Genomic DNA, 15,000 nt, shown 5'->3' on the forward strand with positions numbered 1-15,000 from the left:
ACTTGAACAAGATACATTTGTATTCCTGACAACATTAAGCAACGGTGTTCTAAAAATTTGAAATTTAGAAAATGATGCATCTGCTTGATCGTTGGCACCTTGCCTTCAGATAATTTCTCAGTTTTCGATGATCATTATGTACAGTGTACATGTATCTCACTAATTCTGGCTTAAAAGGCTGAAAACTGGATTGATGACAGCTGTTTATGTGTAGTCAATTTGCCTTCGGTAGGCACTTGGGCATTCTTTAAGGCATACAAATTTGCTTACCAATAAAAGGCAACAACTACTGTAATAATATGAAATCAACTGTGTCAAGTCACTGACTTGAAAACAAAATCACTTATTAACCTGAAAGAAAGTAAAATTAATTTGTCTGTTAATGCTTATGGTGAATTGTTTTTGTTTTGTTTGTGCCCCTCTATCTGTAGACATCGCACAAAAAGACATTCTTCTATTTGGAGCAGCTGATTTTAAAGCACAATGCACATCAAAACACTGTTAAAGTTAAACAAGAATCAGGTATGTTTATCAGCTTGGACGAGTCATATCCAATATACAAAAACTGATACAGTCCATCAAATGATCCATACAGATTGAACAAATCATGAAAACCAGAATTAGTGTTAGACAAATGCAGAGAATTGTTGAGTGGAAAGGCTTTTTCGAGGTGATGGATACTTTAATGGCGACATTTTTGAGTGGATCTAGATGTTGTTGTTGATCCTTCACCCCCAAAGCTGCCCTCATTGACAAGTAAAATCACCTGGCGGTTGACAGGGTGAAGTATAAGGTACAAGTATCACTCTTAAGAGGGAAAGGGCATTAACCCATTTGCACTTCAGGCACCCTAGGATTTCCCAGTTGATGAGTAAAATCGTCTGGCGTTAGACTGAGTAATATCTGTTACCGTAAGGTCGTGTTCTATTGGGATCAACCGTTTTCAGTTGGTTGGGTTGGTTGGGTTTTTCAGTGTTCTATTCAGAAAAAACTGTTTTTGGTTGGTCCGGTTGATCAACTTTTTCAACCGGCATCAAACTAGGTTGAAACGGTTGAAAAAGCATTGGCAGCGACCGCTGTCGTTTACATGGGCCATTTAAAGTCGGCCGTGGGCTCCTGCCATGTTGCTTTCCCTCAACTTGTCAACGCAGAGAATTCTGGTAATGACTATTCCCAGGAGTTACCCCGTTTCAACCGAAAACGGTTGCAAAAGTGTTCTATTGGGAAACCTCAACCGCTTCAACCTAAACCGGTTGCGGTTAAAATGGTTGATCCCATTAGAACACGACCGAAGTATCACTCCCAGGAATCAGTGGGCTGATGCTGTATTTTAGTAACCTTGATTACATGGATGTTCTTTAGATGGAGTGGACTTTTTCTATGCGTCGAGAGCTGATGCTCGCAAGTTTGTTGAGTTTCTTCAGTCTGTTGTCCCATGCAGGCAAGTTTTAAAACTACAGATATAGTTATACATGTTACTACTTTTAGTGAAAAAGTGTTGACGGGCCTGCGCGACTCCTGCCGTTCGCAAGTGATTCTAAAATCTGTGCCTTCAAAGTTTGGCTCTGACTAAAATGTCTTTTAACGACTTTCCTTTGCGATATGATAGTATGGGTGGCTCCTTGAATACTTCTCTAAGGTGCGGTTGGTTTTGAATAAGGTGCCATTTCCCCATTAATATATTCTTGAGGTTAGGTAGAGCCGGGTGGTATTGTGTAACAAAAGGCAATATTTTCTTTTGTGTGCTGTTGTCTTTGTTTTCAAGTGACCTCTCCCTATCCGTGAAGTTAACTTCAGATAGGAATTTTTCTGAAAATTTATTTGGGTATCCTCTATTCTTTAGGCGTGTTTTGAAATTCTGCATGTTAATATTAAACGTCACGACTGACGAATTTGTTCTTAGGAGGCGTAGCGCTTCTCCTTTTATGAATCCTTTCTTAACGCCTGGTGGATGACACGAATAAAAATCCGTGTATTGAAAGGTCTCTGTCCGTTTGTAATGTGTTTGCACATCAAGGGTTGATTCTCTTTTGAATCTCTCGCCTTTGTACACTTTTGTGTCTAAGAATGTAATTTCTGAGTCTGATATTTCAGCCGTAAATTTGATTGTATCGTGGTAGTTGTTTGCCCTTTGCACAAATTTTTCTATATTGTCTTCGGTTGTGTGCCATACACAGAAGACATCGTCAATGTATCTCTTCCAAACTAGCGGTTTAATTTTGCTCTTGCTGATAATGCCTTTTTCTATTTTTGCCATGAAAACATTAGCGAAAGCCACGGCCATTTTGGTTCCCATTGCCGTTCCGTGGGTTTGCAAATAATGTCGCCCATTGAATTGGAACGAGTTCTCTTTAAGTATCAGGCAGAGCATTTGCCTCAAGAACTTAGTAGGGATTGGTAAATGATTTTGATAGAAGTCTTCGTACGCTTTGCATACAGTAGTGATCCCTTCCTCTTGAGGAATATTTGTGTATAAGCTAGTTACGTCCATTGACGCAAGGACTGCGTTCTTTGGCAGTTTCGTTCTCTCGATGAAGTTTATAAAGTCTGTTGAATCTTTAAGATAAGATTCTTGTTGTTGTGCTATCGGCTGTATGAGGCGGTCAACGAAGCTTGAAATTCTTTCTGTAGGGCCGTCACACCCAGATATTATAGGTCTACCTACTAGTGTAGGTTTGTGAATCTTTGTTAGTGTATAGAATTCTGGAATTCTCGGCGGGTTTGGTGTTTGGGAGAGCCACTTCGCTGTCATTTCGTCAATGTGGCTTTCCGTGAGCATACACGTTATTATTTTTTTTATTTTATCGGCTGTTTCGTCAGCCATCGGTTTATATAAGGGCCTGTAGTTGTCAAGATCGTTCAACAGAACTTGCCCTTCTGTTATTTTTTCTTTTTTGCTCATTATTACGGTTGTGGTTCCTTTGTCGGCTTTCTTAACAATGATAGTTTTGTCACGTAATAGGTTCTTCAATGCACGCCTTTCACCGGGTGATAGGTTATCCTTCGGCCTCTTTATAGGAATGTTTGCTAGTTCAAATTTTACCTCTTCTAGGAAGGTTTCTAAGGCCACTGATTGTTGGACCGGTGGTTCCCACGTTGATTTAACGTAGAATGGGTGTTGTTTGTTTTCTTTCCCGTGAAAGATGTGTTGGAGGCGCATTCGTCTTGCGAAAAGGTTAAAATCTCTTAAAAGGTTGCGCCTTATAAAGTCTTCATTTGTCACGGGTGTTGGAATAAACTTTAGACCCCTTGATAACAAGGCTATCTGTTCATCTGTAAATTGTTTATCTGATAGGTTCTTGATATGCTGTTTGCGTGACTCAGTTGCTTTTTGAAAGCGCTTTTTATCTTTCTCCCTTTTTCTTTGTTTCCTTTTGCGATTCTTTAACGTTTTATTTGGGTTGGTTTGACCATTATTTCTCGTTTCTGAGGAGGCAGAGAACGCACACATATAAGATTTAACTTCTTTATTGTTTGCTTGTGCCCTCAGATTTACAAGAAGCTTGTCGACCTCGTTAAGCTTAGCTTTCAATTCTACGGCTAGTTTGTTAACATCGCTCTGTTTTGAGCAATTTGAATCTGTAGCCACTGGTTTTACATTCTTTTTAGGTTCTCTTTTTCGTGTTTTTGCTTGTTCTAGTTTTCTGAGCTTTGATGTAAGCCTTTCCACGCGCCTGTGGTGAAATTTCACCAGCGCTCCCACAAAATCATGTTCCGCTCTCTTCCTAATCGAACTTACATCCGACTTAAAATCTTCATCAGGCATGATGTTTGCCTTTACATTGTATCTTAGGCTTTTTGGGCATGTGCCCTTGTCGAGATGAGCCTGTAAGAGTCCGATAGAGTTCTTTGATTTATCTGTTTTCTCCGTTATGGAGTCATGTTCCTCGTCTTGGCGGGCTTTTTTCGGTTCGATCTTTCCGTGCTTATTTCTGTTTTCATCTCGAGGTCGTTTAGTTCCTCTCGCTTGGTTGTCACTTGTTTTGTTGATGTTTCTTTCTTTGCCTTTGTGTGGCATGGTCTTTCTAGTATCTTTAGACGTGGGAGCTTGAGCGCAAGGGATTTCATCGTCAGAAAAATCAGTATCTCGTTCTCTGAGAACCTTTTCTTCGGCCTCGTTAAGTTCATCTGTATCGCAGATTTCCATTTCTGAAATGTCTACTTCAAGCAGGCCGTCTATTGTGAGTGTAGTTGCTGCCATTTGGATATAGAAGCTTAGGCAAGACTGCAGTTTCGATTCTCTGTGAATCTCGTCAGTTGCATAACGCTTTCCAAAGCTATTACAACGCAAGCACCAGCACAACTTGTGACAACTCATTGAAGATTTCAAACGGCAACTGACGAGATTCACAGAGAATCGAAACTGCAGTCTTGTTTGAGCTTCTATATCCAAATGGCAGCAACTACACTCACAACAGACGGCCTGCTTGAAGTAGACATTTCAGAAATGGAAATCTGCGATACAGATGAACTTAACGAGGCCGAAGAAAAGGTTCTCAGAGAACGAGATACTGATTTTTCTGAAGATGAAATCCCTTGCGCTCAAGCTCCCACGTCTAAAGATACTAGAAAGACCATGCCACACAAAGGCAAAGAAAGAAACATCAACAAAACAAGTGACAACCAAGCGAGAGGAACTAAACGACCTCGAGATGAAAACAGAAATAAGCACGGAAAGATCGAACCGAAAAAAGCCCGCCAAGACGAGGAACATGACTCCATAACGGAGAAAATAGATAAATCAAAGAACTCTATCGGACTCTTACAGGCTCATCTCGACAAGGGCACATGCCCAAAAAGCCTAAGATACAATGTAAAGGCAAACATCATGCCTGATGAAGATTTTAAGTCGGATGTAAGTTCGATTAGGAAGAGAGCGGAACATGATTTTGTGGGAGCGCTGGTGAAATTTCACCACAGGCGCGTGGAAAGGCTTACATCAAAGCTCAGAAAACTAGAACAAGCAAAAACACGAAAAAGAGAACCTAAAAAGAATGTAAAACCAGTGGCTACAGATTCAAATTGCTCAAAACAGAGCGATGTTAACAAACTAGCCGTAGAATTGAAAGCTAAGCTTAACGAGGTCGACAAGCTTCTTGTAAATCTGAGGGCACAAGCAAACAATAAAGAAGTTAAATCTTATATGTGTGCGTTCTCTGCCTCCTCAGAAACGAGAAATAATGGTCAAACCAACCCAAATAAAACGTTAAAGAATCGCAAAAGGAAACAAAGAAAAAGGGAGAAAGATAAAAAGCGCTTTCAAAAAGCAACTGAGTCACGCAAACAGCATATCAAGAACCTATCAGATAAACAATTTACAGATGAACAGATAGCCTTGTTATCAAGGGGTCTAAAGTTTATTCCAACACCCGTGAGCAAATGAAGACTTTATAAGGCGCAACCTTTTAAGAGATTTTAACCTTTTCGCAAGACGAATGCGCCTCCAACACATCTTTCACGGGAAAGAAAACAAACAACACCCATTCTACGTTAAATCAACGTGGGAACCACCGGTCCAACAATCAGTGGCCTTAGAAACCTTCCTAGAAGAGGTAAAATTTGAACTAGCAAACATTCCTATAAAGAGGCCGAAGGATAACCTATCACCCGGTGAAAGGCGTGCATTGAAGAACCTATTACGTGACAAAACTATCATTGTTAAGAAAGCCGACAAAGGAACCACAACCGTAATAATGAGCAAAAAAGAAAAAATAACAGAAGGGCAAGTTCTGTTGAACGATCTTGACAACTACAGGCCCTTATATAAACCGATGGCTGACGAAACAGCCGATAAAATAAAAAAAATAATAACGTGTATGCTCACGGAAAGCCACATTGACGAAATGACAGCGAAGTGGCTCTCCCAAACACCAAACCCGCCGAGAATTCCAGAATTCTATACACTAACAAAGATTCACAAACCTACACTAGTAGGTAGACCTATAATATCTGGGTGTGACGGCCCTACAGAAAGAATTTCAAGATTCGTTGACCGCCTCATACAGCCGATAGCACAACAACAAGAATCTTATCTTAAAGATTCAACAGACTTTATAAACTTCATCGAGAGAACGAAACTGCCAAAGAACGCAATCCTTGCGTCAATGGACGTAACTAGCTTATACACAAATATTCCTCAAGAGGAAGGGATCACTACTGTATGCAAAGCGTACGAAGACTTCTATCAAAATCATTTACCAATCCCTACTAAGTTCTTGAGGCAAATGCTCTGCCTGATACTTAAAGAGAACTCGTTCCAATTCAATGGGCGACATTATTTGCAAACCCACGGAACGGCAATGGGAACCAAAATGGCCGTGGCTTTCGCTAATGTTTTCATGGCAAAAATAGAAAAAGGCATTATCAGCAAGAGCAAAATTAAACCGCTAGTTTGGAAGAGATACATTGACGATGTCTTCTGTGTATGGCACACAACCGAAGACAATATAGAAAAATTTGTGCAAAGGGCAAACAACTACCACGATACAATCAAATTTACGGCTGAAATATCAGACTCAGAAATTACATTCTTAGACACAAAAGTGTACAAAGGCGAGAGATTCAAAAGAGAATCAACCCTTGATGTGCAAACACATTACAAACGGACAGAGACCTTTCAATACACGGATTTTTATTCGTGTCATCCACCAGGCGTTAAGAAAGGATTCATAAAAGGAGAAGCGCTACGCCTCCTAAGAACAAATTCGTCAGTCGTGACGTTTAATATTAACATGCAGAATTTCAAAACACGCCTAAAGAATAGAGGATACCCAAATAAATTTTCAGAAAAATTCCTATCTGAAGTTAACTTCACGGATAGGGAGAGGTCACTTGAAAACAAAGACAACAGCACACAAAAGAAAATATTGCCTTTTGTTACACAATACCACCCGGCTCTACCTAACCTCAAGAATATATTAATGGGGAAATGGCACCTTATTCAAAACCAACCGCACCTTAGAGAAGTATTCAAGGAGCCACCCATACTATCATATCGCAAAGGAAAGTCGTTAAAAGACATTTTAGTCAGAGCCAAACTTTGAAGGCACAGATTTTAGAATCACTTGCGAACGGCAGGAGTCGCGCAGGCCCGTCAACACTTTTTCACCATACAAAGCTCTTCACCTTAAATCAAGCTATCGGCAACTGATGAGATCCACATGATAGGATCGAAACCGCGGTCTTGCCTGACCAAATAATATGTCAGAGAACCTCTATCTAGAGTCGGGTTATCTTAATGCCTCGACAAAGAAGCGACCTAAAGACATCGGCATCAAAGATCAAAAGAGCATCCACGAGAACGAATTAACTCCAGAGGTTCAAGGAGGACAGCTCCTAATCATGGCCACAAACCAAAACACGCTGAAGAAGTCAGAAGAACGAGTGAAAGAATTTAAAAAAAACAAAATGAACCCGGGCCCGGGTCAAACATTTAAGAACAGAAGATCACTCGCTTCTACCGCCGATGAATATATCGGTCGAGCCTAGAATTAAATTGGCGCAAAAGCGAGACGCCATAAGGCCACACTCATATTACTGCTGAGAAAACCAACACCAAGAAACTAAAAACATTACTTTCGAGACCAACTATTTTCTTCGAAGAAAACGTATCACACAGCATTATAGAGATTCAAATGTAAAGCCTCATAGGGCGAAAACCATTGCTAAATGAATACTACAGGAGCCGCCTAAAAGAGGCATCCATTCAAATATGTACTCAAGAGAGCAAAATTATGACAAAGGCAACAGAAACCAGACCACGTACGTACAAGGGAGTCGTGTAGGCCTGTCAACCTTTTTTAACACTCTATAGTTATACATGTTACTACTTTTAAGCAACAACAACCTCGTTACTAGGGTTTCAATCAACTTGAAACACAAACTCTGCCAATGCATAATAATTATTATCCAAGTATTCCAGTGCAGTAATCATGAAATTGCCTAATTTTAGTATTGCTATACATGTACATGTAGCACCACAAATCCTTGTGGTTTGAGATCCTAATGTTCTGAAACTCGGATTCCCAAAATACATACATACATGTGCAGTGTACATTTGTATTGCAAAGAAATTGCTGGAGGACAGAAAAACTTTAACCTGGGAAGAAATGGTATGGGCCCATTTCCATTACTAGCCTAAGGGCTAACACTTAGAAGTTAGGGGGAAGTTCATTGTTCAGAGTGTTCAGAGCCTGATTAAACTAATCCTGAATTACAGAAAGTTCAATAATGATAATAATAATCATTATTATTATTATTATTATTATTATTATTATTATTAAATATTATTATTGTAGTCTATTTTCTGACCAGAAAACGTTTCCACTGTGAAGATTTTTAGCCTCCAAAATTGAAGAGACCATTGTTTTCCTTCAACAGAACATTACAATCTTAAGGCTTTTGCTGCAGGCAAAATTCAAGCCTGTGTTTGTGTTGAATTGTGGACGAATGTCAATGGATTACATGAAAACAAAGATACGTGTACATGGAGCACTTAAAATTGCTCTTAAACGGATAAAAGTATCTCTGTTGAAATATAACTGCTACATGGGCAATGTTTGAATAAAAACCTACCCTTTCTCATTGCATGCACTTGTTTATAGCTGTGAAATAAAATCTCAGATACCCACAGCCTGCTGTTGTCTGACCTTGTTGCTCGATCAGAAGAGCAAGGAGATCTACAGTAATCTTGAGATTTGATCAATAGCCCATTTCCAAGTTGCTGCATGCCTCAGTTTCAAACCATTCAAATGGAAATGAGTTGCAAATTGTTATGCAAATCAAACTCATTTCCCTTACAATAGTTGAGCACCAAGACTCACTTCGAAACTGAGACAAACAGCAACTCGGAAATGGGCCATTCCCACCCTGTTCCATCCATTACAGATGACTGGTGGCTCAGGTGGAGATCCGGTGTTCCCGGGTTCAAGACTCATTCTGACCACGGAAGAATTACAATAATTATTATAATAATTTCCTTGACAAGTGCTTGAACCCTTTGTTCATACATGTAGCTCATAGAAACGAAAGTATAATTCTTGTTGTTGAAAGGATACAGCCCATCGATTGATTAATGCAATTTAGTCTTACAAAGAAATGTGATCTCTTTGTTGCAGATACAAGACCTCTGAGAAACTCATCTCTCATGATGTACACAGCAACACTTACAATTACAAGTATACTTTCTCAGTGGAAATTATTCCTATCTGCCGGGTATGCTGTCCATGCATCTCACATTATTTTAGATAATTACGTGTACTTAATTTATTGCTTAGCACTGAAAAAAAAAAATAGATGTAATTGCATTGAGTTATTATTGAGTGCTACCCATAGAGGGCATTCCAGGACTTTTGAAATAAATTCTAAAAGAATGACTTTTGACCAAATAATTTTAAAATCCCAGTTGGCTGAAGGCAAAATACAGCCACTATACGTATAGTTGTCAGAGTAGACTGCAACCAGTCTCTCTCTTCTCCTAATTTTCGTAAGGTTGACCTGTCTATTAAATAACTTTGCAAATGATCATTTCCTTTTTAACATGGCATGCAAGTTCGTGCATCAGCATTGTTCTCTTCATTTGCATATGTTTGTCATGGGAAGATGAACGTTAATATGACACTATGTAAGTTGTTTACTAAACAATGCCATACTCGTGCCTACGAGTCTTCTTTATGACTCATGTGGTCCAACTTGTCACACGAGTTTCACAAGAAAGATTTGCACGTGTCAATAAGGTCTAGTCAGGTGCTGCAACGAGTGGGAGAAGTTTTCTCTAACTTTTCATCTGTTTTTATTTTGAAGGAAGAGATTGTTTGCTTGCCATTAAAAGTTTCAAGGTCTCATGGGAATATTTAACAATTATTCCATAAGCGCGCATTGGATATGAGATGGTAAATAGCCAACGAGGCGCGTAGCGCCGAGTTGGCTATAACCAGTCTCATATCCAACAAGCGCGAATGGAATAATTGTTTTATTAAATTCCTTCAACTCCAAAAATTTGGGAGTACGAAATACGAGCGGAAAAAGCGAGCAAATCCGAGCGAAATCGAAAAAAACTTGATGAGAACTGATGCGATGTTGTGTAATACCTTGTTGTCAGACAGACGCAGGCTCATCACAAAAACATTTCTTGCCTTTTCGGGTACTTCTAAACGTCGGAATTGATCCAAACTTTCCACAAAAAAAATTTTTTTTTCTCCTTTTTGGCTTTATTCAAAGAGTAATTTCGCATTCCGGCAAAAACATTTTTAGTTTAGCAACGCTTAACGCAATCATTTACCATATAAGGTCAAACCAAGGTATATGAGCTGATAACCGAGATTGAGTGAACCAATCAGAGCACGCGAAATGCATTATCCGAGGTTGAGAATTTAATAATAGGTAATTACAGCGTGTCCTGAATGCACTTTGCAAGTTGCTGTTGGTTTGCAAAATTTGTTAGGAAAAGTTGATTCATTGCACGTTATTTCTTTATTATTATTATTATTATTATTATTATTATTATTATTATTATTACTATTATTATTATTATTACTATTATTATTATATAGATTTAGTCAAACTTAAGGGTTGGGTAAAAAAAGAAGAATCCGTGAATTCTTTAGAACATTTTTTATTACCGGTATATGTGTCAACACCTGTCATTTCTCCATGACCACAAACAAAGGCGATTGTGTTTTGCATAATTAATTACGCTCTGGACTTCGATGGGCAACAAGGTAATATATAGATTTAGCCAAGCCTAAAAGCGGAGCTCCCAGGTTACTTATTCTTACTAGCCTTACTTAAACAACGAATTAACGGGATAAAACGAGTTTGATATTTTTTGTTTAGCCGTGATGAAAAGCAATGAAATAAAGAAAACCAAACCAAACAAACGATCTAAAACAAGTTCTTTCGTTTCTGCTTTTCCGTTGTAGATCGTCCAGGCATCATTCATCCTTATCAGATTCAAAATTAAAAATCTCCTAAAGATATGCCAAGAATTGCAATGCAGAGCAAAAAGCAGCTCTAAACAAATTAACACTTAGCTTTAAGTTATATCCCTCCAATGCTTGACTTAAAATGACTGCGTAGCCACCAGTGTGGTTCTAAACACAGCTATTTATGTCAAACCTGGATTGAAACCAGCAAAAAAATGCAAAAAAAAATATTTTCCAAACCGTTTTCCTGTTGAACACAAAAAGCGTCTACTTTAGATGACGTAGTATGGCCGTGTACAATGTAACCGCGTCGAGCCACAGAAAGCATGCGCAAAAAATTAAGCCTTGTTATGTTTGTGTCCTGATTGCGAGAAGTTAACCTGGTTTGAGCCTGTGATCCAGTCGAAAACAAGTACCTGGTCAGCGGTCAACTTGAAAAAAACAGCAGACCTCGCTGAGCTCTAATTTTGAGCTGCAATATAGTCGCTTGATACTGTCCAGCGGATACCTCGTTTTGACAGGTGTCAATTGACCGTAACATGGATGTCCAATATCAAAGATGTACGCTGTGTGGCCAACACATCACGCATGCACCAGGTTGGTGTTAGCGTGTGTCACCTTGCTTTTGTTGTTGTTTTTATTTATGTGACACACTGATCTCTTAATGTGATCCACCTTCCCACCCGCTTGCCGTGGGAGAACAGTTTTGCTGTTCCCAACCCAGCTTTCCAAATATCACATGCCATATTATGTCATGTGAAGCTGCCACTTAAAGGGGTGCCAAAAACACCCGTCTGATATGTTAGCTACGCAATGCTGATGAGGCCCGAAAGGCTGAAACAGCTGTCCACGGCTGCTAATTGACCAGGTGAAATGGTTGTGAGCATGCGTGATGTGTTGGCCACACCGGGTTAGTGTTAGCGTGTGTCACCTTGGTTTTTTTGTTGTTACGCCGTAAATGGCTGCCATGTTGGGCATATTGTTTTATTATTATTATTATTATTATTATTATTATTATTATTATTATTATTATTACTATTATTATTATTACTATTATTACTATTATTATTATTAGAATGTTATGTGGTCAAAGTAAAGGCTGGTATGCAAATGTATATCTTCATCGCTAACCTCAATTCCTCAATGTCATTTTCCAGCTGTTGTTCTAAAAGTGCTTGAAATTGTTTCCCTGATATTTTCCCCATACTTTAGCGAAGGTTTTTCAGTGAAAAATCATTTCCAACGGTCCATCAAAAGCAATTATGTTTACACATACGAACCACATAAAGCCCTTCACTGATGCGGCTATTTTTACGATTAGGGCCCAAACTTGAGCCCACGATATGGTCACGTGATACTGGTCACATTGGCATACATAGAGGGTGGACGGACGGTCGCGTGAATGGCGTCGTAGCTAAAACTAAAACTTCTTTCATCGTTGGGTTACATGTTATTATTGTTATTGGTATTGTTATTGTTATTGTTATTGCTGCACTTCACCCTAAACTTACTTAAAGGGGCTGTGTCACACAATTTAGCCTAATAAGCTACTGCGACCTGGCACCCCAATGAAGTGATCCTTTTAAAAAGACTAAACAGGGGAGGGGGAGGGGGGGGGGGGGAGTGATCCCTTGTTATAATTGTTATTTTCATTTTTGCCTTGCCAAATCTTTCATTTAGACGCTAAGAAAAGCGATCTTTAGGTTGGTGTTTAATTCTTCTGAGTTGGATCCCTCGTTTTTCAACCAGAAAGATGTTATAAGATGTTATGTTTTTTTTCTTTATATATAACTTCCTGGTTCTTTTGTCTTGTTCCTTACAGTCAAGTCGTAATCTGCAATAGAGTCAGTACAAATTTACAGTTCATTGATCCAATGACTTTACAAGGTACGTCTTGCAATCAATGACTCTGGTGTACATTTTCAAAGCTTTTTCACGGTAGTTAGGTGTTCGATGTCAGTGACAGATGTTAGAAGTTTAAAAATTGTTAAGTTCAAGCCTCACACGTATTATGTTGATAAAATGGTATATGAAATGAATCATATATGAACTGCGGATATGAAATCATGTGAAGCTATGATCTTCGCAGTTATGAGAGCAATTTTTGCAATTGCGTAGAGAAGCCTGAAAAATTCAGGACTTCAACGGGGTTTGAACCCGTGACCTCGCGATTCCGGTGCGACGCTCTAACCAACTGAGCTATGAAGCCACTGACGTTGGGAGCTGGTCATTTGTGGGTTCTAATCGTCCCGTGAGGAATGAATCAATGATGAAATGGTATATGAAATGAATCATATATGAACTGCGGATATGAAATCATGTGAAGCTATGATCTTCGCAGTTATGAGAGCAATTTTTGCAATTGCGTAGAGAAGCCTGAAAAATTCAGGACCAGCTCCCAACGTCAGTGGCTTCATAGCTCAGTTGGTTAGAGCGTCGCACCGGAATCGCGAGGTCACGGGTTCAAACCCCGTTGAAGTCCTGAATTTTTCAGGCTTCTCTACGCAATTGCAAAAATTGCTCTCATAACTGCGAAGATCATAGCTTCACATGATTTCATATCCGCAGTTCATATATGATTCATTTCATATACCATTTCATCATTGATTCATTCCTCACGGGACGATAACCCACAAATGACCAGCTCCCAACGTCAGTGGCTTCATAGCTCAGTTGGTTAGAGCGTCGCACCGGAATCGCGAGGTCACGGGTTCAAACCCCGTTGAAGTCCTGAATTTTTCAGGCTTCTCTACGCAATTGCAAAAATTGCTCTCATAACTGCGAAGATCATAGCTTCACATGACGTATTATGTTCTTGGCGACCCAAAGTGAAGAAATTAAACAAATGTCACTACAGCTTAGTAAACCTTGAAAAATTGGTTGACTAAATTATCTTTAACGCAGTTTCTAGCACAATTGGTTGTTGACTTGTAGACTCAAATAGGCCACTTCCGAGTTCATGTCTGCCTCCTCTTCAAAGCGAGTCTAAGTGCGAAGTTTTTGTGATGGTAATTAGTTCTATTTTACGTATGAATGAAAACTAATTTGCATAAGAAAAACTTTGCACTTAGACTCGCTTTGAAGAGGAGGCAGACTTGAACTCTGAAATGGCCTATTGAACTTTCTTTGGCGTTTAACAACATTTGAATATGTAATAGTGTATGCTACGAATTATTTGTCGACGGAAAAAAGATGTTAGGTAAATGAAGAGACATAAGAAACCCCCACCTGTATTAACCACGTGTTTTTGGTCCATTACTCTACCTTTCTTTTCCTGTCAATTTAAGAAATAGATTCCATGTTTCCGTGCGTCTGTACAGTAATATATCGCAAATGACGTCAAAATGTCTTGAGAACAAAAAATCGGCGCACGAGGCGATGGCCAAATGTGTCACTGATGTTTTTGCCACATTTTGACGTCTTCTTTTATATGATAAGGAATTAAACGGTTTTTTTTTTGTGATGACGTCAGCTATGCTTCTGTCCTCTAATAGATCATAGATGAGAACCAATCAAAAGGCGTGTATTATTGACTTTATTATATAGAGAAAATTTCACGCTGTTGTGGCCGTATTCTGAAAGCTAAAAAATGTGTCTCAATACAGTTGGCACTTGAATAAGTTCAGCATTGTCTCAACGCTCATCAGAATCAGCATGCACCTTTTTTTGTTCATGCCAATGGAATAGGAAGTTCGTGAATGGTAGTGTGTATAGTACTGTCGCCACCTCACAAAGTTGTTTACAAATTTTTCGCCAATCAACTTGATTGACAGTCACGCCTCCTTCAAAGTTCGCGCAATTGTAAATTGAACACAGCACGGTTGCATGGGTTGTTGAGTTGACGTATTTGCACGTAATTGTCAAATGTGAAAGTTTGTTGGATGGCCACGATAAAAGCCGCCTTGCACTGTAAATTTTATTTTCTCAAGTATTAATTAATTCGATGTGTTTTTCAATTCGTTTTAGGTGTAGAAGTAACACCAGCAACATATTGGCGTTTTCCTTTTAAAAGTTTATGCACGTACAAACAGCTGACTGAGTTTATGATTCTCCAGATCGAGCCTGTTGATCCACAATA

At 39.1% G+C, this 15,000-nt stretch overlaps 1 protein-coding gene and 1 long non-coding RNA gene across 2 annotated transcripts in view; both read left to right on the forward strand.

Moving 5' to 3' along the window:
- LOC138002171 (60S ribosomal export protein NMD3-like) overlaps positions 1-9,855 on the forward strand; it is a 10,948-nt gene extending 1,093 nt beyond the window's left edge. The window contains exons 2-5 of the mRNA XM_068848254.1: positions 432-522; positions 1,363-1,441; positions 9,117-9,213; positions 9,802-9,855. Of these exons, the coding sequence (XP_068704355.1) occupies positions 432-522; positions 1,363-1,441; positions 9,117-9,213; positions 9,802-9,855 (321 nt within the window). The remainder of the gene's footprint in view (positions 1-431; positions 523-1,362; positions 1,442-9,116; positions 9,214-9,801) is intronic.
- A 2,887-nt stretch (positions 9,856-12,742) lies between these two features.
- LOC138002961 (uncharacterized) overlaps positions 12,743-15,000 on the forward strand; it is a 7,288-nt gene continuing 5,030 nt past the window's right edge. Inside the window, exons 1-2 of the long non-coding RNA XR_011123386.1 lie at positions 12,743-12,809; positions 14,889-15,000. The exon at positions 14,889-15,000 is cut by the window's right edge and continues 34 nt beyond it. This is a non-coding gene — a long non-coding RNA (uncharacterized lncRNA). The remainder of the gene's footprint in view (positions 12,810-14,888) is intronic.

This window comes from Montipora foliosa, chromosome 5 (assembly GCF_036669935.1).
Source record: "Montipora foliosa isolate CH-2021 chromosome 5, ASM3666993v2, whole genome shotgun sequence".
NCBI lineage: Eukaryota > Metazoa > Cnidaria > Anthozoa > Scleractinia > Acroporidae > Montipora > Montipora foliosa.